Source organism: Chrysemys picta, chromosome 1 (genome assembly GCF_011386835.1).
Source record: "Chrysemys picta bellii isolate R12L10 chromosome 1, ASM1138683v2, whole genome shotgun sequence".
Classification (NCBI taxonomy): domain Eukaryota; kingdom Metazoa; phylum Chordata; order Testudines; family Emydidae; genus Chrysemys; species Chrysemys picta.
The window spans coordinates 144,168,385-144,188,231 of NC_088791.1; the positions used below are offsets into that span (position 1 = coordinate 144,168,385).

Genomic DNA, 19,847 nt, shown 5'->3' on the forward strand with positions numbered 1-19,847 from the left:
ATATTGTTAAGGCTGCAAAGTCAGGAATACATAAGTTAGAAAGTGTCATAATTAAGGCTACCTGTGTGACTTTAATTTGCCCTTCCCCCTCCCTTAGGCTGCTGCATTATGGTACAGTCTTTATGTATGTATGTGTGATCACATACTATTATTTCTATAGCATTCCTTGCCTCATTCAGTGCACATGATGGACCTGTTCTGTGTGGCGAAGGCAACTGCTGTCTGTAGGACCCCCTGTCTTATTTGTTGCAGAAAGGATTGCAGGGAGAGAAAGGGTGGTCTCATGGCAGCTGAATACTGCCCTGGAGAGTTTTATTCTTGCCTCTATGTGAGGCTGGGCAAGTCACAGCAACCAGACTTTTCACAGGTGGTTGCTAATTGTGTGCTCACTTTCTGGGTCTCATTTGCAGAAGTGCTGGATTTTGATCAGTGTAGCTCTAAGTACTCTGAAAAATCAAGTCCTCGGTATCTCAAATTGGGCATCTAAATTAGTGGGCATTTCTGACCTTAAACTCTGTGCCTTAGTCCCCGTCTGTAAAAGGCGGATAAAACCCCTTCATCTCACAGGGCTGTTGTAAAGATAAAGTAAAGTTTGTGAAGCATTTGGCTATTATAGTGATGAGAGCTGCAGAAAAGCCCATGAGGAAATAAATAATTTTTGTCTTCAGAGCAGGGTTTGAACAGTGTGCAGTGAATGAGGCCTGGGGCTGTACATTGAGTAACATGGAGTAAATAAAATATATAATCACTGCTCATTTAGTGAGCACCATCCATGCTGTGCACTGAATGAGAAATGGGTCCTGTGGGAAAAACAGCATGTGATCATGTCATTAAAGACTGAATCTCCAGTTTGCAGGTGGGGAAATGGAGGCACGGGGATTAAGTGACTTGCCCAAGGTCACTCAGCAAGCCAGTGGCAGAGCTGGACATAGACTCCCTGCCCCCCAGTTCCTCTGAGTCCCAGTCTCGTAAAGGTAATCTTCAAAGAGCATAGTCATAAAGGCAATACTCAACAGGTGAGTTAAACAGCCATTTTGGGGTGGGAGAAGAAAAACTGCTATAACACCAGCATGTCATTGCATAGACTAGCTGCATACACAAAATCTCAGCCAATCATCTGCCTAGCCATCATCAGCTGGCGACTCGCTGTAGGCACCATGAGGGTGGTGACCCACGTCTGGATGGATTTGAAAGTGGATAAGGTTTAAGGGAGAGGTTCCCCTACGTTTCAGGGGCAGCAGAGGAGAAAGCACCCAGGGCTTGTGGGAGAATCAAGGCTTTTGTTGGCGAGAAGGCAGGGGCTAGATGTCTCAATAATTCATAGGACAGCGCGGTAGGGGAGGACTATACTGAGAAGAGCCTTGGAGGAAAAGGCAGATTATCTAGCTCATCACTGCCTCCTGCAGGGCTTCTTGCATCTGGTGCTGGCCACTGCCAGAGACAGGATATTAGGCTAGAGGGACGAACCACTAGGCTGCTCCAGTCTGAAAACCAGGGTGTGCCCATGATTCCTCCCCTAGCCCCGCGGGGGCTGTAGAACCCCTCGCCCAAGGACAAAGCCTGGGCCCGTCTCAGGTGGGGCACGTGAATGAGGCGCCCCCCTCCCCGGAGGATTTTCTCTTCACCCCGCGCTCCTGCTTTGTGCCTTGCTCCGACACTCTCCCCATCCCCCTTTCCGGCTTCTACGTGCAGGAACCAGCCTACCCCACCAGCGCTTCTGCTGCATTCCCGGACCCCTCCCATCTGCAGCGGAAGCTGCTGCCCTGTCTCCCGCCCCCCGCAGCAGCCGGCTCCCTCCTTCTCTCCTCCCTCGCTCCGCCTGGGATTGCTCCCCGCGCAGCCCCCTCCCCCTAGCCCGCCTCTGCCTGACAGCGGACCTGCAGCAGCTAGGGGCCTGATTGGCCCCTCGGCCCCCCTCTCTCCGCCCTCGCTCCGCTCCCCTTGCCCCCTGCTCTGACCAGCCGCAGCCATGAACCCGTTATTCGGCCCCAACCTCTTCCTCCTGCAGCAAGAACAGCAGGGCCTGGCTGAGCCGGAGTCGCTTCCACCAGCGCCCCTGGGGGACTTTTTCGGCGGAGAGCTGGGCCCCGCTTCAGCAGTGCCCCCTTTCCCGGCCCCCCCTGCTGCCATGGCCCTCCGCAATGACCTGGGCTCCAACATCAACGTGCTGAAGACCCTGAACCTGCGGTTCCGCTGCTTCCTGGCCAAGGTGCACGAGCTGGAGCGCAGGAACCGGCAGCTGGAAAAACAGCTGCAGCAGGCGCTGGAGGAGGGGGGCAGCCGTCAGCGGGCTGTCCAGCGCCGGGATCAGGCTGTGCAGACCAGCTTCATCAGCCCCATTCGCCCACTGGGGCTTGCCCTGGGCAGCCCCCGGCCAGCTGGGCTCTGTGCCCCCTCTAGGGTTTTGGGCTCTCCTAGCTGGCACCTTGGGGTACCATTCATGCCTTCTTCCCAGCCTCCTCCCTTGTCTGGCAGCCCCTTTTCATCCTCACCTCGCTTCATGCCAGGCACCATCTGGTCCTTCTCGCAGGCCCGTCGGCTGGGCCCAGGACCTGAGACCACCCTGGTTCAGGGGCCAGGGGTCTCGTGGGTTCATCCTGATGGGGTTGGTGTGCAGATCGACACCATCACCCCTGAGATCCGGGCCCTCTACAATGTGTTGGCCAAGGTGAAGAGGGAGCGCGACGAGTACAAACGCAGGTGAGAAAGGGAACAGGGTGACTCTAGCCAGGCAGGAGACTGAAGGGAGAATGGGGGCAGGGAGTGAGTGGCAGCCCCAGGGCAACTGGGAGACGTGTTAGTGCAGGCAAGAGAGGGGACAGAGAATGGAGTGGTAGGGAGCAGTGGGGTGAATACAGCTAAAGATGAGAAGGTGGAGGGGCTGCAAGGGAGTGTAACGTAGGGAGGAGGGTAGTGAGTAGGTGACTACTAGCACAGATAAGAGAGCAGAGTATCCTAGCACCAGCAGTTTCAGAGGCAGGTGCAGGAAACCCTGCAGAGGGCAGTGATGGGATAACCTGTCCCAGGGAAAGTTTCCTCCTGACCCCAAGAGCTAGTGGTTGGCTTGTGCCCAAAGTTCTTGGGTAGTCTTTTGGTATCACCGGGATGTCCTTGTTTTACTATAGTTAAGGTGGCAACCACACTTCTGTTTAATGTCAAGTTTTAAACTGCTCTAAAATTCACATGTTTAATAAAATCAGCCTGAAAACAAACAGGTCCCAGTTCAGGGCCTAGGGTAGCGTTGGGTGCAAATTTGGGGTAACTTGGCTAAGGGATCCTGGAGACATTCATTTCTTTGCCCACCTCCCCCACAGCCAAATGACATGTGAATTAAAAAAAAATAAAAAAAAATGCTTGTGATGCTTTGAGGGGATTTTTTTAAGCAAAGAAAGGGGCAAAACTATGGGCAGTATCCAAATAAAATATATAGCTCTGTTAACCCCTAGCTGTCAGATGCCAAGATCCAAATAATTCAAATATAATCAGGCTTTCTTTTTGTCTCTGTGAAGTGGGAAGCTGAAGTGCTGTGAGCTATGTATGGAACAGGAAGGGGTAGGGGGCACCAGATTGGTCTATGAAATACCTGATACTCAGAGGAAGGTGCACTTGACTATGAAACAGATGCTCAAGAGTTCAAATCTTCTCTTCTATGGACTGCTAGTGTTACTTTTCTGTGCGCGTCATACATATTATTATTTATTATGAAGTGCAGGCTTAGAGCCCGTTCCCTAGGGGCAGGCAGCTACCATTGCCCCTTTTTTGCAGATCATGTAACAGTGATGCTGCCCAATGTCACTTCTATCGGCGCTAGGAATAGAACCTAGGTCTCTAATACAGCAAACTCAAGTCTCATCCATTCAGCCCTTTGCCTTTTGAAATTAGTATGCTAAAACTGAATTGTCCAGTCGTACAAGCTGGAATATCAGTGTAATAGGTGTGGTAATGAAGGACAGATTGTAGGAAGAAACAAGAAGGTCTTGTGGTTAAGACAATGGAGAGTAAGACCCAGGAGAACTGGTTTCTGTTCTTGAAGCCCCTCCACAGACTGGCTATCTGGTGGTTAGCAGTCATCCTTCTGAGGTATTTTGGAGAACTAGCCCACCCTGAGGCACTAATGGTGACTCAGGAGACCCAGTTCTGAACTTTGCTACAGACTTCCTGAGTTTCCTTAGCCAAGTCACTTAGGCCCAGATCCTCAAAGGTATTTATGGGCCAGTGATTTCAATGGGAGTTAGGTGTATCAATACCTTTGAGGATCTGGGCTTTAATCTCTGGTGGTTTCCAAAACTGTAAACTATTTGGGCTCTTCAGGAGCATGACCAGCCTGTTTAGGCTCGTTCACAGTTCAAGAGTTTGTTTTAGCTGGTTTGATGCTGAAGAACTTGGAAAGCTTTGGAGGTGTCCCATATTCACCCCAGCACTCAGAGGGGCATTGTGTAGATGATTCTGCGGGTACATTGGGAGGAGACAGGTGGGTGGTTACAGATGCTTGCAGGCCTGAGGGCCAGTGATGTGCTTGGTGTAACATATTTTTACATTGGGATAAAGAGAAGCCCCACAACTCCTTCCCCACATCGAGAACCTTCTGAGATGCACAGCTGCAGCTGTGAACCTCCTATGGTCCTGACTGGGAGGAGGAGGTTGTGGGGCTCCCCCTTTCCCACACACTTCTCCCACATCAGCAGAAGAGCTTCTGGGATTCCCCATCTCCCATTCCTGGGGGCAAGGGGAGTGCAGAGACCCTTCTTGCTATGTGGCCCCCAGTCTGAGGCCTGGATTCTGGGGATCCCGTCCCCCCATGCAGTCTTTAGCTGATAGCTGACTTTCTCAAGGTATCTCCACTACCCGCTTCCTTCCTCTCACTGGGCTTCTAACCCTGCTGGAGACTAGGAGGAGGTGGGAGCTAATGCCTGAGGGATGACAAGGTGTGCCCAAGAAACCTTCCCCATTCCCTGCTGCAAAATTTCCCTTCAGTCATGGCCCCTCACTTTCTCAAAAACAGGGGAAGTTCATATGCAAAAATGTAATGCCATGGAATTAAGGTTGCAGGAGCTCAACAAGACCCTGGGCTTCTCATGTCCTCCTGCAATAAGAGTTGAATTTCATAGACTTCAATGCTTCAGACCCAGGAAATTCCTTGTTCCCATTGTCATCCTAATAGGGACACAGCTACGGTTGTGTTTTGTAGGAAGAGTTGTATTAACTTAGTATTTCCTGGTTTTTGAATAGTTTGAGTTTTGGGAATGAAATTCTTGCATTCTGGAAGGGCATAGGGCAGTGCTGAGTATCTGCACCTTGGCCAAAGGAGCCCCAAAGACTGCTGAGCCCCCAACAGTGTGGTGAGGAAAGTTTCTCTTAAAATGTACAGGACTTTGGAGCAGAACACAGCTTGCAGGGGATTGGGAATATGAAGGGAGGAGAAGCAGCGACAAGAGACTGGGTGGGAACCACATTTGGGGTGGATAAAATTAAATGATGAGTCAGTGATCTTAGCGGGAAAAAACATGTGTGCGGACTGCCAAGGATCATGCAGCTGGGAGCCCAGTCATGTCTGCTTTCTCCCTTTCTTCCATGTGTATATACATGTATTCCCAGACACAAATAAGATGAGGTTAAGATGGAGACTCCATATCAGTAATTCAGAATAAACTACATCACAGAGATGACGTGATTATCCCCAAGCCTTGTATTACAAACTCAGGAAATCCACAGTTAAGGTTAAACTTAAAAGTGTCACCCAAACACGTTAAGGTTGGAAATATACAGTTTAAAGCACCCAAACAACCTTAACTCTGTCCACTACTGACACCACAATGACCACGTGATGATAATTAAGGCATTTTAGTGTTCATGGTCCCAGATTGGCTGATATTGATTTTTAAAGACAGATTTGATTTTTTTCATGTTGTTTTCCTCATGGTGTCATGAGGCTGGATGGGGAGGCCTGGGTGTTGTCCTTGGCATGGGAGGAAATGGGTTGGAAATGCTGGCCTAGTGTTGACTGGTGAGTGGCCTGGTCTATATGGGGCAGAGGATCTCTCAGGTTTTCTGTCTTCCTCCCCTCACATTATCTGATCCTTGGGCAGGTTACTGGAATATTGCGATGCTGGAGTGATGTGTGTGTTACATTGCCTACAAAGGAAGGATCTGTGGCTCCCCAGGGGACTTGGGGTGGTGAGAAGGGGTAACAGGAAGAAGCTTTGCTCACAGTCTGCAGGACATCTAGGATGCCGGCTGGAGCCTCTTGGCTGGTCTGGACTGTGTGAGGGAAGTGTTCAGGGAGGTTATTATTAGGAATGGTGCATTGCAGATGGGAATGATAGAGTGGCTGAGAGGAAGAGAGAAACAGAGAGACAGAAAGAGTAAGCAGGGGGTGAAGGAGGAAGAGGGCACACAAGTGTTGCTTCCACCAAGTATCACTGTCATTTTCTGACCCAGTGTTGAAATCTCTGTCTGTTCTACACCGTAATGGTTATGGGGAATCACTACTTTAAAGCTGTTTCAGTAATGGGTCACTTCCCTAGTGTAGACAGGGCTAGAGAGACAGGTTGAGTGATGGAAAGCAAGGCAGAAAGCACTGCAAGCCAGATCTGGAGAGAGAAGGAGGGAGAGGAAGAGATACTGAAGTATTTTGTGTCAGGGAAATACATTTTCTCCTCAGAGATGGAAACCTTGTTTGATCATTTCCCATGTGAGATACATCCTGTCTCTTTCTCTGTCCTTCCCTCTGTTGTGTATCTCTTTTTCTTCCCTCTTTCCTGTTCTCCCCTATCAAGGTAAGAGGAACCCCCATGGACTCTTATCCTGCGGATGGAGGATGGGCTGCCTGCTTGTTCAGGGCAGTGGTCTGGGGTATCTAAAAAAGGCCAACATGCAGCTGTAGGGTGGGACGTTTTCTAACACAGTGAGCAATATTGCCAACCCCAGGTGTTCCAAAGTCATGAGTCAGGCACCAGAAATCAGGAGACTGGCTTAAAAATCATGAGATAATAAATGTGGGATTCTTTCTATTTGCCTTCTGGTTTCTGAGCTTTTAGGATTCACGTTTTCAAACTTTTCTGCCCAGCCACGAGCACTAGAAATGTGCTATGTTAAAAATGAAATCTGAGATTCTCATGTTATTATACAACTCCAGGGGCTGGGGCTTTAAGAAAAACACCAAATATTGCAAGAATCATGATAAAATTGCAAGAGTTGGCAACTCATGAGTGCCCAACCCAATGAGAAAATTCCACTCACCCAAAGGAAATGGAATAGCAACAAACTCGTGCTGCGCTGTTCAACACAATAGAGCAGAGGCCAGTACAGTGCACCACCAACCAATATGAACTACACATGGGAGAGGATACAGTTAATTAGCAAAGTGAAATACAACCCAGCACAACATAACAAAACATGGATCAACACATCGCAATACAATACAACACAAAACAGTACCACACACCTAATAGAGCACAGAATGGCACAACACCTGGTGATGAAATATAGCTTAGAGTATTGTAACCCATTGCAGCACAACACAACCAGCATAAAACTGCCAGTCATCTTGCAATAATTGCAGCATATCCAGCATGCTGCAGAGCAATACAGCTTAATATAGCAGTCTTTTGCAACACAATACAGCCTAAGTATAGTACAACCAGTTGAAACCCAACATAACCAGGGCAGAACAGCCCTTTGCAGCCCAGCTGCAAACCTGGTGTAACATAATCCCTGAATAACCAATACAATCTAGCATAAAATAGGCCAGTTCAGCACAGCCCATCACAGTGCAATGCTGCTCAGCCCATTGCAGTGCAATACAGGGGATTATAGCATAGCCAGTTATACCACACAGCATAACCCATCACAACACAGCACAGCCCTGTATAGTGGAGCCCTTTGCAGAGCTGTGCTATCCACTGTCTCAGTACAGCCCAATTTAATAACACAGCATGTCTATATATAAATATAACACCAGCACAGACTGTTGCAGCCCCTCAGTGCCTGATACAGCCCAACGCCTGTTACTGCCTCTACAGCAAAACCCACTATAGCCCAGGCTGGAGGCCACTTGCCTGAACTGGATGTTGGGGAGGGGCAGAGAGGACAATGGGCTAGATCTGCCAATTGATCTAATGTGGTCCTGGGGGAATGCATTTCAGCTGCTAAATACAGCTTGTGGTTGGTGTCCTGAGGGCCTCGCACTGTGACATGAAAGACAGTTGGTGAATTCTGAGTGAGATCAGTAGAGTCTGTGGCCGGGACCAGCTCATGGTTGGAAGGCGTGACATGCATCCAACAGCTGTAGCTGTTTGGAAAGGAAGGGTATCAAATTCTCTCCCCTACTCCCAACACTCCTTGTATGACTAGAGTGGATCCCGTAGTGCGCAGTTCAGGAGTGAGGAAGGCAACCTGCAGCTGCCAGCTCTGCCCTCCCCAGCGGAGGGTGCTGTGGGGCAGGCAGGGTGTAATTGGCACATTTGTCTCGCTAGGTGGGAAGAGGAGTATACTGTGCGTGTCCAGCTGCAGGACCAAGTGACCGAGCTGCATGAGGTGAGGGGCCCATCTCCACTCCCCCTGCACTCTAGCCTCATTTCCCTGGCACTGATTCCAGTGTTTCCCTTTCCCCCCTGAGCAGGAGGCCCAGGAGGCTGAAGCGTGCCAGGAGGAACTGGCCCTGAAGGTGGAGCAGCTCAAGGCAGAGTTGGTTGTCTTCAAGGGACTGATGAGCAATGTGAGTGCCCCTGTCCACCCAGCATACACCCTCAGCCACTGTCCAAGACATTGTGAACCCATCCCATGGTTCAGCAGACGTGCTGTGCATTTCCTCATAGTAATGCCAAACAAGGAATGTCTACAGAGTGACACAGCAGCGCCCAACCTGAGTGCATGGGGAAAACCTCCAGCGTGAGTTCCCTCAGCAATGCCTTGACAGTGCCTGGCCCTGATTATAATGCCTCCAGCATGATGATTTCCCTCACCATGCCCAGGAGAATTCTCTGTCAGGACTCTGTGCCAGAGGGTTCCGTGTGCCTTGTCTAACTATCCTTTTCCTCTGTCCCCTTGCCACCATTTGCTGGGCTGGTGCTCACTGGGTCAGAACCTCACAGAGCTGGATACCAAGATCCAAGAGAAGGCCATGAAAGTGGACATGGATATCTGCCGGCGCATTGACATCACAGCCAAGCTGTGTGACGTGGCACAGCAGCGTAACTGTGAGGACATGATCAAAATGTTTCAGGTGAGATGCACCTGCTGCTGTCCCAAGCGAAACAGCTGCCACTGGGGGAAGGAGCTTCCAGCCAAGGGGAGAGACCAAAGCACTTACATGCCTCTTGCAGAGGAGGGACTCAGTCACCATAAGCCTTGTTCCATGAGTTTACCTGCTCTCCATATTGGGTTACATGCGTTGGGGTGGGGAGCAGCAGGCAGAGAGGCAAGGGGAGGAGGCTGAGAGCTCCTGATGTTACTCGAGGCATTAGGAGTACCCACCCAACTCATTATTCAGAGATACTGGGCGCTGGGACTCCTGAGAGCAGCTGCAGAAGAGGGAGACATGGTGCAAAGTGTCTGTCTCTAACCCCTTCTCTCTCCACCCCCCCTTCTCTCTCTCTCTGCCTTTCTCTCTGTCCCTGTCCCTGTCTCTCTCGCTCTGTCCCTGTCTCACTCTCTCTCCCTTCCCCCTACAGAAGCAGCTGGTTAGTTTCATTCAGTTAAGAATATGTACAATTTAGACACTTTCTGTAAACTAAGGTTTGACTGTAAATATTGACATATTTCACTTAGACTGTCTCTTCTTCCTCTCTCTGCCTTTCTCTTTCCCTCTGGATCTGGGGGCGGGGAGGGTTGAGTTCTTCAATTAAACCACATTCTTCTCATCAGGTTCACAGATTCCATCTTTAGTTGCATAGTTTTTCATTTTAAAATATTCTAAAATCACATTTTAGCCATTGCACCATCTTTAACCTGATCATAATAAGCCCCTCTCTCTCGCTCTCTCTTCTTCCTTCTTTCTTTCTTACTTTCCCTATCTTCCTACCCCTGTGCCATTCCTTTTCCCTCCATCTCCTCTCAACAACCCGACCTTGGACCCGGCCTTGTTTCTGTAGTCTCTGCACTTGTCTCCCATTAAGGTCCCAGCCACGGCGGGGCGGAAGCGGGAGCGGAAGCTGATCAGTGACGAGGACACTTCGCTGTCTGAGAACGATGCTTCCAAAAAGCCTGAAGAGGAGGAAGATGAAGAGACCACAGCCATGAGCATCAATGAGGAGATGCAGAGGATGCTGAACCAGCTGTGAGTGTAGCCCAGCCCTTACTTCTGCCCCACACCTGCTGCTGAGACAGGCTGGGACTAGAGTCATTGTGAGTTCTGTCATAGCCAGCTCTCCTGCCCTGTTCCCTACAGCTCTTCCCCGTGCTGGGAGAGGCTGGGACTGGTGTAGCTGAAAGCTCACCCACAGCCAATGGCTCTTCCATGTTCATTACAGCAGTGGTTTTCAAACTTTATTTCTGGCGACCCTGTTGAAGAAAATTGTTGATTCCTGTGACCCAACGGAACTGGGATGAGCAGTTTGGGGTGTGGGAGGAGCTCAGGGCTGGGGCAGAGGGTTGGAGTGCGGGGGTGAGGGCTGTGGGGTAGGGCTGGGAATGAAGGGTTAAGGGTGTGGGAGGGGGTCAGGGCTCTGGACTGGGGGTGCAGGCTCTGCGATGGGGCTGGTGATGAGGGGTTTGGGGTGCAGGAGGGGGCTCTGGGTTTGAGGGGGGGCTTGGGGCAGGGGATTGGGGCGTGGAGTTGGGGTGCCTGCTTACCTCCAGTGGTTTTCCTGGTCAGTGGTGCAGCCAGGGTGCAGAGGCAGGCTTCCCGCCTGTCCTGGCACTGCGGACCACGCTGTGCCCCAGAAGTGGCCAGCAGCAGGTCCGGCTCCTAGGTGGAGGTGCGCAAGCAGCTCCACGCAGCTCTCACCCGCAGGCACCGCCTGCCCCACTCCATCTCTCATTGGCTGGGAACCAGCCATTGGGAGTGTGGAGCACCTGGTGCTCGGGGTGGGGGCAGCGCGCAGAGCCTTGTGGTCCCCCCACCTAGGAGCCAGACCTGCTGATGGCTGCTTCTGGGACACAGCTTGGTGTCAGAACAGGTAGGAACTAGCATGCCTTAGCTGGGCAGCACCGCAGGTGGGACTTTTAATGGCCCGGTCAGCGATGCTGACCAGAGCTGCTGCGACCCAGTGCCTTCTATTCTGCAACCCAGTACTGGGTCATGACCCACTGTTTGAAAACCACTGCATTACAGCACCTTCCTGCAGGGAAAAGCCGGGATTGGGAATTCCCCCACAGTTAGTATTGAAGCCTCACACTTTGTAGCTCTTCCTACTGGGAGAGTTCCCCTCTCTTTGCTGACATGTGGTTTCCTTGTCCCTAGGAGGGAGTATGATTTTGAGGATGACTGTGACAGTCTCACGTGGGAGGAGACAGAGGAAACGCTGCTGCTCTGGGAGGATTTCTCCGGATACGCTATTGCAGCTGCAGAGGTGCAGGGGGAGGTAACACCAGCTTTATGCCCCAGTCATACCCCATCTCCCGCTGCCCTCTGTGTGTGTGTGTGTGTGTGTGTGTGTCTGTGTGTGTCTCTCTCTCGCTCTCTCTCTGGTACAGTGTGGATCCCTCATTCCTCTTTATGCTAATTCCTACACAAATACTTGCACATTTCTAATGGATTTATAGAATAATAGACTTTAGGGTCAGAAGGGACCATTATGATCATCTAGTCTGACCTCCTGCACAACACAGGCCATAAAATCTCACCCACCCACTCCTGTAGCAAACCTATGTCTGAGCCATCGAAGTCCTCAAATCATGGTTTAAAGACTTCAAGGTGCAGAGAATCCTCCAGCAAGTGACCCGTGCCCCATGCTGCAGAGGAAGGCGAAAAACCCCCAGGGCCTCTGACAATCTGCCCTGGAGGAAAATTCCTTCCCGACCCCAAATATGGCGATCAGCTAAACCCTGAGCAAGTGGGCAAGACTCACCAGCCAGACACCCAGGAAAGAATTCTCTGTAGTAACTCAGATCCCACCCCATCTAACATTCCATTCCATCACAGGCCATTGGGCATATTTACCGCTACTAGTCAAAGACCAATTCATTGCCAAAATTAGGCTATCCCATCATACCATCCCCTCCATACATTTATCAAGCTTACTCTTGAAGCCAGATCTGTCTTTTGCCCCCAATGCTCCCCTTGGAAGGCTGTTCCAGAACTTCACTCCTCTGATGGTTAGAAACCTTCATGTAATTTCAAGTCTAAACTTCCTGATGGCCAGTTTATATCCATTTGTTCTTGTGTCCACATTGGTACTGAACTTAAATAATTCTTCTCCCTCCCTGGTATTTATTCCTCTGATATATTTATAGAGAGCAATCATATCTCCCCTCAGCCTTCTTTTGGTTAGGCTAAACAAGCCACGCTCTTTGAGTCTCCTTTCATAAGACAGGTTTTCCATTCCTCGGATCATCCTAGTAGCCCTTCTCTGTACCTGTTCCAGTTTGAATTCATCCTTCTTAAACATGGGAGACCAGAACTGCACACAGTATTCCAGATGAGGTCTCACCAGTGCCTTGTATAATGGTACTAACACCTCCTTTATCTCTACTGGAAATACCTCCCCGATGCATCCCAAGACCACATTAGCTTTTTTCATGGCCATATCACATTGGCGGCTCATAGTCATCCTGTGATCAACCAGTACTCCAAGGTCCTTCTCCTCCTCTGTTACTTCCAACTGATGTGTCCCCAGCTTATAACAATAATTCTTGTTATTAATCCCTAAATGCATGACCTTATACTTTTCACTATTAAATTTCATCCTGTTACTATTATTCCAGTTTACAAGGTCATCCAGATCTTCCTGTATGATATCCCGGTCCTTCTCTGTATTGGCAATACCTCCCAGCTTTGTGTCATCCGAAAACTTTATTAGCACATTCCCACTTTTTGTGCCAAGATCAGTAATAAAAAGATTAAATAAGATTGGTCCCAAAACTGATCCCTGAGGATCTCCACTAGTAACCTCCCTACAGCCTGACAGTTCATCTTTCAGTACGACCCGTTGTAGCCTCCCCTTTAACCAGTTCCTTATCCACCTTTCAATTTTCATATTGATCCCCATCTTTTCCAATTTAGCTAATAATTCCCCATGTGGAATCGTATCAAATGCCTTACTGAAATGGAGGTAAATTAGATCCACTGTGTTTCCTTTGTCTAAAAAATCTGTTACCTTCTCAAAGAAGGAGATCAGGTTGGTTTGGCATGATCTACCTTTTGTAAAACCATGTTGTATTTTGTCTCAATTACCATTGATCTCAATGCCTTTAACTACTTTCTCCTTCAAAATTTTTTCCAAGACCTTGCATGCTATAGACATCAAACTAACAGGTGTGTAGTTGCCCGGATCACTTTTTTTCCCCTTTCTTAAAGATAGGAACTATGTTAGCAATTCTCCAGGCATATGGTACAACCCCTGAGTTTACAGATTCATTAAAAATTCTTGCTAATGGGCTTGCAATTTAATGTGCCAGTTCCTTTAATATTCTTGGATGAAGATTATCTGGGCCCCCCGATTTAGTCCCATTAAGCTGTTCGAGTTTGGCTTCTACCTCGGATGTGGTAATATCTACCTCCATATCCTCATTCCCATTCATCATCCTACCATTATCCCTAAGCTCCTCATTAGCCTCATTAAAGACTGAGGCAAAGTATTTGTTTAGATATTGGGCCATGCCTAGATTATCCTTAACCTCCACTCCATCCTCAGTGTTTAGCGGTCCTACTTCTTCTTTCTTTGTTTTCTTCTTATTTATATGGCTATAGAACCTTTTACTATTGGTTTTAATTCCCTTTGCAAGATCCAACTCTACATGGCTTTTGGCCTTTCTCACTTTATCCCTACATGTTCTGACCTCAATAAGGTAGCTTTCCTTGCTGATCACTCCCATCTTCCATTTCTTGTAGGCTTTCTGCTTTTTCTTAATCACCTCTCTGAGATGCTTGCGCATCCAGCTTGGTCTACAACTCCTGCCTATGAATTTTTTCCCCTTTCTTGGGATGCAGGCTTCTGATAGTTTCTGCAACTTTGACTTGAAGTAATTCCAGGCCTCCTCTGCCTTTAGATCCACAAATTCTTCAGTCCAATCCACTTCCCTAACTAATTTCCTTAATTTTTTAAAGTTAGCCCCTTTGAAATCAAAAACTCCAGTCACAGATCTATTTTTGTTTATTCTTCCATTTAGTTTAAACTGAATTAGCTCATGATCGCTCGAACCAAGGTTGTCCCCTACAACCATTTCTTCTATGAGGTCCTCACTACTCACCAAAATTGAATCTAAAATGGCATCCTCTCTTGTTGGTTCAGCAACTACTTGGTGAAGGAATCCATCAGCTATCACATCTAGGAAAATCTGAGCCCTATTATTATTACTAGCACTTGTCCTCCAGTCTATATCTGGGAAGTTAAAGTCTCCCATGATCACACAATTCCCATTAGTATTTACTTCATTAAAAACATTAAAAAGGTCTCTATCCATATCTAAATCAGATCCCGGTGGTCTATAGCACACCCCAAGCAGTATCTCAGGGAGGTTCTAGTAGCTTTCTTCCCCAATGTGATTTTTGCCCAGACAGACTCTGTCTTATCCATTCCATCCCTTCTTGAGTGTTTGTTACCCCGAAGCTCTCATTCAAATGCAGAACATTCAAACACCCCTGTCTAGGCCCTACATGGCCTACCCCCCACCAGTTAGCTACACTGCCCTGCCCCTGTAAAATGTGCCCAGATCTCCTTTTCAGACTGACCTAAGGCCTCTTGTCTGAGGTTCTTGCCAAAGCCAGCAAGAATAGAAAAATCCTACCCAACTGGTAAGGTGCCATCTCTAGCTGCTCTAGGCTCCAGGGACCCCTCATTCTGTCCCTTAAGCCCACCTATGAGACTATCAGCCCTTGAATGAGAAGGAAACTCATTTTGCACCACCTAAGATGAGGCCTGAAAGTCCAATTGGCTAAGGCCCCTGCATAGCCAGCACTCCAGCTGCTCCCCTTGATCCTGGTGGGTTAACAGTTGTAGGGTCTCGGGGGGCAAGGTTGGGGATGGGGTCTGTCTCTCTGCCACAATCCCCAATGTCTCAGAGCAACGTTGTGCTTTTGTGGGACAAAACTTCACACTGCCAATGGTCCCAGGCTGTCTGTCTCATCCCTGCTACTAGATGGGAGAGCCCTGGCTGATCAAGTGTGTATAGGTGTAGTTGTACCAGCAAATATGGAGTGAATGCAAACATGGGGTCAGGCTGTAGTTGTGGCCTGTTAAATGGGATTTGTGTGAACTGGGAACACACCCATCTCTAATCCTGTGTCACTGTCTGTCTCTGTTCCCTGCCCTTTCCTCTCTCTCTCTCTCTCTGGTGCTGCCGGGTTTTTCTCTAATCTCTCACTCTGTGCTTTCTGTTGTCTGGCAACTGCCCTGTTTCCAAATGTCATGGCACCCTCTTCTCTCCCAGCAGCAGGATGACTGTCTGGAGAAGGTGATTAAGGACACGGAGTCGCTCTTCAAGAGCCGCGAGAAGGAATATCAGGAAACCATCGACCAAATAGAGGTGGGAGAAGGACATAGTGGGGAAGATGAGGGCGGACAAGGAGGTGGGAGGTATAGGGATAGACCCCAGAAGGGACAAGAAAATTGGTAATTGTGTATGTCTCCCTATGACTGGCTGGTGTAGCTGGGCAGTGTCCCCTGGTGGGAGGAGAAGGTAGGCAGTGTCCTCTAACGGGCTGACTGGGACAATATTCAGTGTCCCCATGTGGCACAGATAGTGCCACGCTGGCAGGTTCAGCTCCTCATTGCTCCCCCTTGTGCAGCTGGAGCTTGCAACAGCAAAGAATGACATGAATCGGCACCTGCATGAATACATGGAAATGTGCAGCATGAAGCGTGGGCTGGATGTGCAGATGGAGACCTGCCGCCGGCTCATCACCCAGTCTGGAGACAGGTGAGCTCCAGGATAGGGAGGGCCAGGATTCCTGGGTTCCAATCCCAGCTCTGGGAGGGGCATTGGATTTAGTGGCTCAGAGTCAGGGGACGGAGTTAGGACTCTTGGGTTCAATTCAGTTCTGTGCTTTATAGGTTTGTATACTGCACTCCTCGTTGTAGTATCTGAATGCCTTCCAGATTAAGCATCATGACGACATGTTTGTCACATGTTGTTTGTTCACTCATCCTCTCCCCCGGGGAGCGAAGTGTGCACAGTGCAGTGCTTTGGTTTGGGGGGCATTGTTTGTTTTGAATTTACATGTTACTCTATATCTTCTGTTCAAGAAGGCAAAGTCAGAGAAATGCACCTTGTACTTGTCTGTATTCCATCTCCCACACAGACAAAGTTCTACTCCCAGCGCTGGGAGAAGAATGGGCTCTACTAGGGGGACTGGGAATTGAGGCTCCTGGGTTCTGTTCCCAGTTCTCGCAGGGGAATGGGAGCTAGTGCATTGATGGGTGAGGGGCCGGGCTGGCTGTCATAACTGGATTGGACTCTGAATGATCAGCTGTAACCACCTTGCAGACTCCTCACAGGAGTTGAATTTGGTGCCAGGTGCCTATGGAAGATGAATCGTGCTCAGATGTCAGCTTTGATAGATGATGTCACTGTCTAAAAAGAACCTGGAACAGAGCATCACTGGTCTGCTGGGACATTCTGCTGGCCTGTGGGAGTATGAAGTCAGTGGAGCTCTGGGCTGGGCCCTGCTGGAATGAGCTCACAGTGTTACTTCCTTCCTCCATATTCCCTGCCGCAGGATACTGCCAGGATATTGTTCTGAGCAAAGCTCCCCATCATTGGCACCAGCGTTTATTTAGGCTCTATATAAACCCCTTGCCCTCTCAGTGGTACTCTACAGGACCCATATAATGTCACATGTTTACTTCCCAGTGTTAACTACACCCCTTCCAGTACCTGAGGAATCCATCCGGTTTTACAGCACCCCCTAGGTATCAGTTATAATTAGGGCTGTCAAGCGATTAAAAAAATTAATCGCAATTAATCGTGCTGTTAAACAATAATAGAATACCATTTATTTAAATATTTGTGGATGTTTTCTACATTTTCAAATATATTGATTTCAACTACAACACACAATACAAAGTTTACAGTGCTCACTTTATTTTTGATTACAAGTATTTGCACTGTAAAAAAACAAAAGAAATAGTATTTTTCAATTCACCTAATACAAGCACTGTAGTGCAATCTCTTTACCATGAAAGTTAAACTTACAAATGTAGATTTTTTTTTTTTTACAAAACTGCACTCAAAAATAAAATAATGTAAAACTTTAGAGCCTACAAGTCCACTCAATCCTACTTCTTGTTCAGCCAGTGCTGAACAAGATAATGCTGCCCGCTTTGTTTACAATGTCACCTGAAAGTGAGAACAGGCGTTCTCACGATACTGTTGTAGCTGGCGTCGCAAGGTATTTACGTGCCAGATGCAGATGCACTAAAGATTCATATGTTCCTTCATGCTTCAACTGCCATTCCAGGGGACATGCGTCCATGTTGCTGACGGGTTCTGCTCGATAACAATCCAAAGCACTGCGGACCGACTCACGTTCATTTTCGTTATCTGACAGATGCCACCAGCAGAAGGTTGATTTTCTTTTTTGGTGGTTCGGGTTCTGTACTTTCCGCATCAGAGTGTTGCTCTTTTAAGACTGCGGAAAGCATGCTCCATACCTCGTCCCTCTCAGATTTTGGAAGGCACTTCAGATTCTTAAACCTTGGATTGATTGCTGTAGCTATCTTTAGAAATCTCACATTGGTACCTTCTTTGAGTTTTGTGAATTCTGCAGTGAAAATGTTCTTAAAATGAATAACATGTGCTGGGTCATCATCCGAGACTGCTATAACATGAAATATATGGCAGAATGTGGGTAAAACAGAGCAGGGGACATAAAATTCTCCCTCAAGGAGTTCAGTCACAAATTTAATTAAGGCATTATTTTTTTAACAAGCGTCATCAGCATGGAAGCATGTCTCTGGAATGATGGCCGAAGCATGAAGGGACAAACGAATGTTTAGCATATCTGGCATGTAAATATCTTGCAATGCCGGCAACAAAAGTTCCATGCAAATGCCTGTTCTCACTTTCTGGTGACACTGTAAATAAGAAGCGGGCAGCATTATCTCCCGTAAATGTAAACAAACTTGTTTGTCTTAACAATTGGCTGAACAAGAAGTAGGACTGAGTGGACTTGTAGGCTCTGAAGATTTACATTGTTTTGTGTTTGAGTGCAGTTATGTAACAAAATAAAATCTACATTTGTCAGTTGCATTTTTCACGACAAAGAGATTGCACTATGGTATTTGTATGAGGTGAATTGAAAAATACTATTTCTTTAATCATTTTTTCAGTGCAAATATTTGTAATAAAAATATACACTTTGATTTCAATTACAATAAGAATACAATATATATGAAAATATAGAAAAAATCCAAAATATAATATATTTTGTTATTCTATTGTTTAACAGTACGATTAAAACTGCAATGAATCGAGATTAATTTTTTTGAGTTAATCGCGTGAGTTAACTGTGATTAATCGACAGCCCTAGTTATAATAGCTCTGTTTCTCCTGTCCCCCCTCCCCCAGTCTGGTGCCCACGTGACCCCTGCCCTTTGTTCTCTTTCAGAAAGTCTCCTGCTTTCACACCACTCTCTAACAGTGAACCGGCCCTGAATGAGGATACCGAGGAGTCCAATCACGACCTCCCAATGGATGCCTCTATCAGATAATTTGAGAGGCCCTGCCCACTCCTGGCAAGGCAGAGAGCAGGGGTGTCTGAACTGTGGCTGGTAGAGACTGACAGGGTCAGGGAGCCACCATCAGAACTCTATCAAATCCCTCCTCATTTGGGGCAGGGGTGGAGAATTTACCCAGAAAGGACATGTTGTAAATGAGAACAGCTAGCTAGAGCTGAGGGCCCTCACACAGGGTCCCCTTCCCGCTCCCCATTGCTGTCTTCCCCTCCCCCACTTGGATCTTACTGGGGTTCAGACAGGGAGGAGCCAACTTTATTATAGCAGCATCCCCTGGGACCTGTCTCCTGGGGACCACTGCCTCCGTCCCCTGTCCTGGTATACTTGACCTGTCTCCCTCTGCACCCCTTGTGCTGCTCAGAAGTAGAACTGGAGCTGTGTCCCTCTGCAAACATTGGTGCCAACTGGACTGAGTGCTGGACTCTCTCTGCCCTCTGTGCTCATTGAACACTCCCGTGGTCCCTGCACCACAGCGCACAAGGTACCGAGAGCCTCTTTTCTCCTTGGGGACAGGGAAAGTGCCATTGGCTCCTGCCCCCTCCATGCACTTTGCTTTGCTGTGCATCTGTGGTGTGACAACATGACGTGTGTATGTGTTTGTGATGGAAATGAGGACTCATTAAATGGGACAATAATGCCCTTTTCTACTGCTGTGTGGGGTTTTATTTAGCTGGCGTGGGAGTTGGAGGACACTGCTGAGAGGAAGCTTCCTGTAGGCAGCCCAGATTGGGCACTGCTGCAGGGAAGGGTCTGTTGCTGCAGCTTCTGCTAGAGTCTCAAAGGGGAGTTAATGATGCTCCATCCCTCGGTCTGTCTGTCACCATGTATGGGGAACATGCTGGGGAAAAGGGCTCCATTGCTGGGGTCATGCTGCCCTCCAGGGACTGCATTTAGTATTTTGATTGTAGCTATCAAGAGGCTCCGTCCAATGTGCTAGGCTTGGTTTTAAAAATAACAAAAAAGTAGACATGGTCTTTGCTCTGCTGAGCTTCCATTCTAAGCAAGGACGGGGCT

The 19,847-nt window shown here is 48.3% G+C and overlaps 1 protein-coding gene across 10 annotated transcripts; it reads left to right on the forward strand.

Annotated features, from left to right (window-relative positions):
• Positions 1-1,080: 1,080 nt before the first annotated feature.
• IFFO1 (intermediate filament family orphan 1) lies at positions 1,081-19,480 on the forward strand. Of its 10 annotated transcripts, XR_010598924.1 has the most exons (10): positions 1,081-2,700; positions 8,475-8,535; positions 8,621-8,716; positions 9,083-9,223; positions 10,116-10,276; positions 11,402-11,522; positions 15,529-15,624; positions 15,887-16,017; positions 16,585-17,009; positions 18,629-19,480. XR_010598924.1 is itself a non-coding variant. In XM_005291296.5 (9 exons), exons 1-9 carry the CDS (start codon positions 1,970-1,972, stop codon positions 18,807-18,809), a joined length of 1,665 nt encoding a protein of 554 aa, XP_005291353.1. In that variant the 5' UTR covers positions 1,081-1,969; the 3' UTR covers positions 18,810-19,480. The 10 variants fall into 10 exon arrangements, 9 of the variants coding, with proteins under 9 accessions (XP_005291353.1, XP_065441946.1, XP_005291355.1 ...); XM_005291296.5 differs by lacking the exon at positions 16,585-17,009 and having other exon boundaries at positions 10,092-10,276; positions 18,707-19,480; XM_065585874.1 differs by lacking the exon at positions 16,585-17,009 and having other exon boundaries at positions 10,092-10,276; positions 15,532-15,624; positions 18,707-19,480.
• The last annotated feature ends 367 nt before the right edge of the window (positions 19,481-19,847 follow it).

Bases quoted from the DNA above. Each gene is read 5' to 3' on its own strand.
- IFFO1 (XM_005291296.5), top strand. From the start codon at position 1,970: ATGAACCCGTTATTCGGCCCCAACCTCTTCCTCCTGCAGCAAGAACAG. The intron at 15,625-15,886 runs GTGGGAGAAGGA...CCCCTTGTGCAG, and splicing joins AAACCATCGACCAAATAGAG to CTGGAGCTTGCAACAGCAAA. The intron at 16,018-18,706 runs GTGAGCTCCAGG...GTTCTCTTTCAG, and splicing joins ATCACCCAGTCTGGAGACAG to AAAGTCTCCTGCTTTCACAC.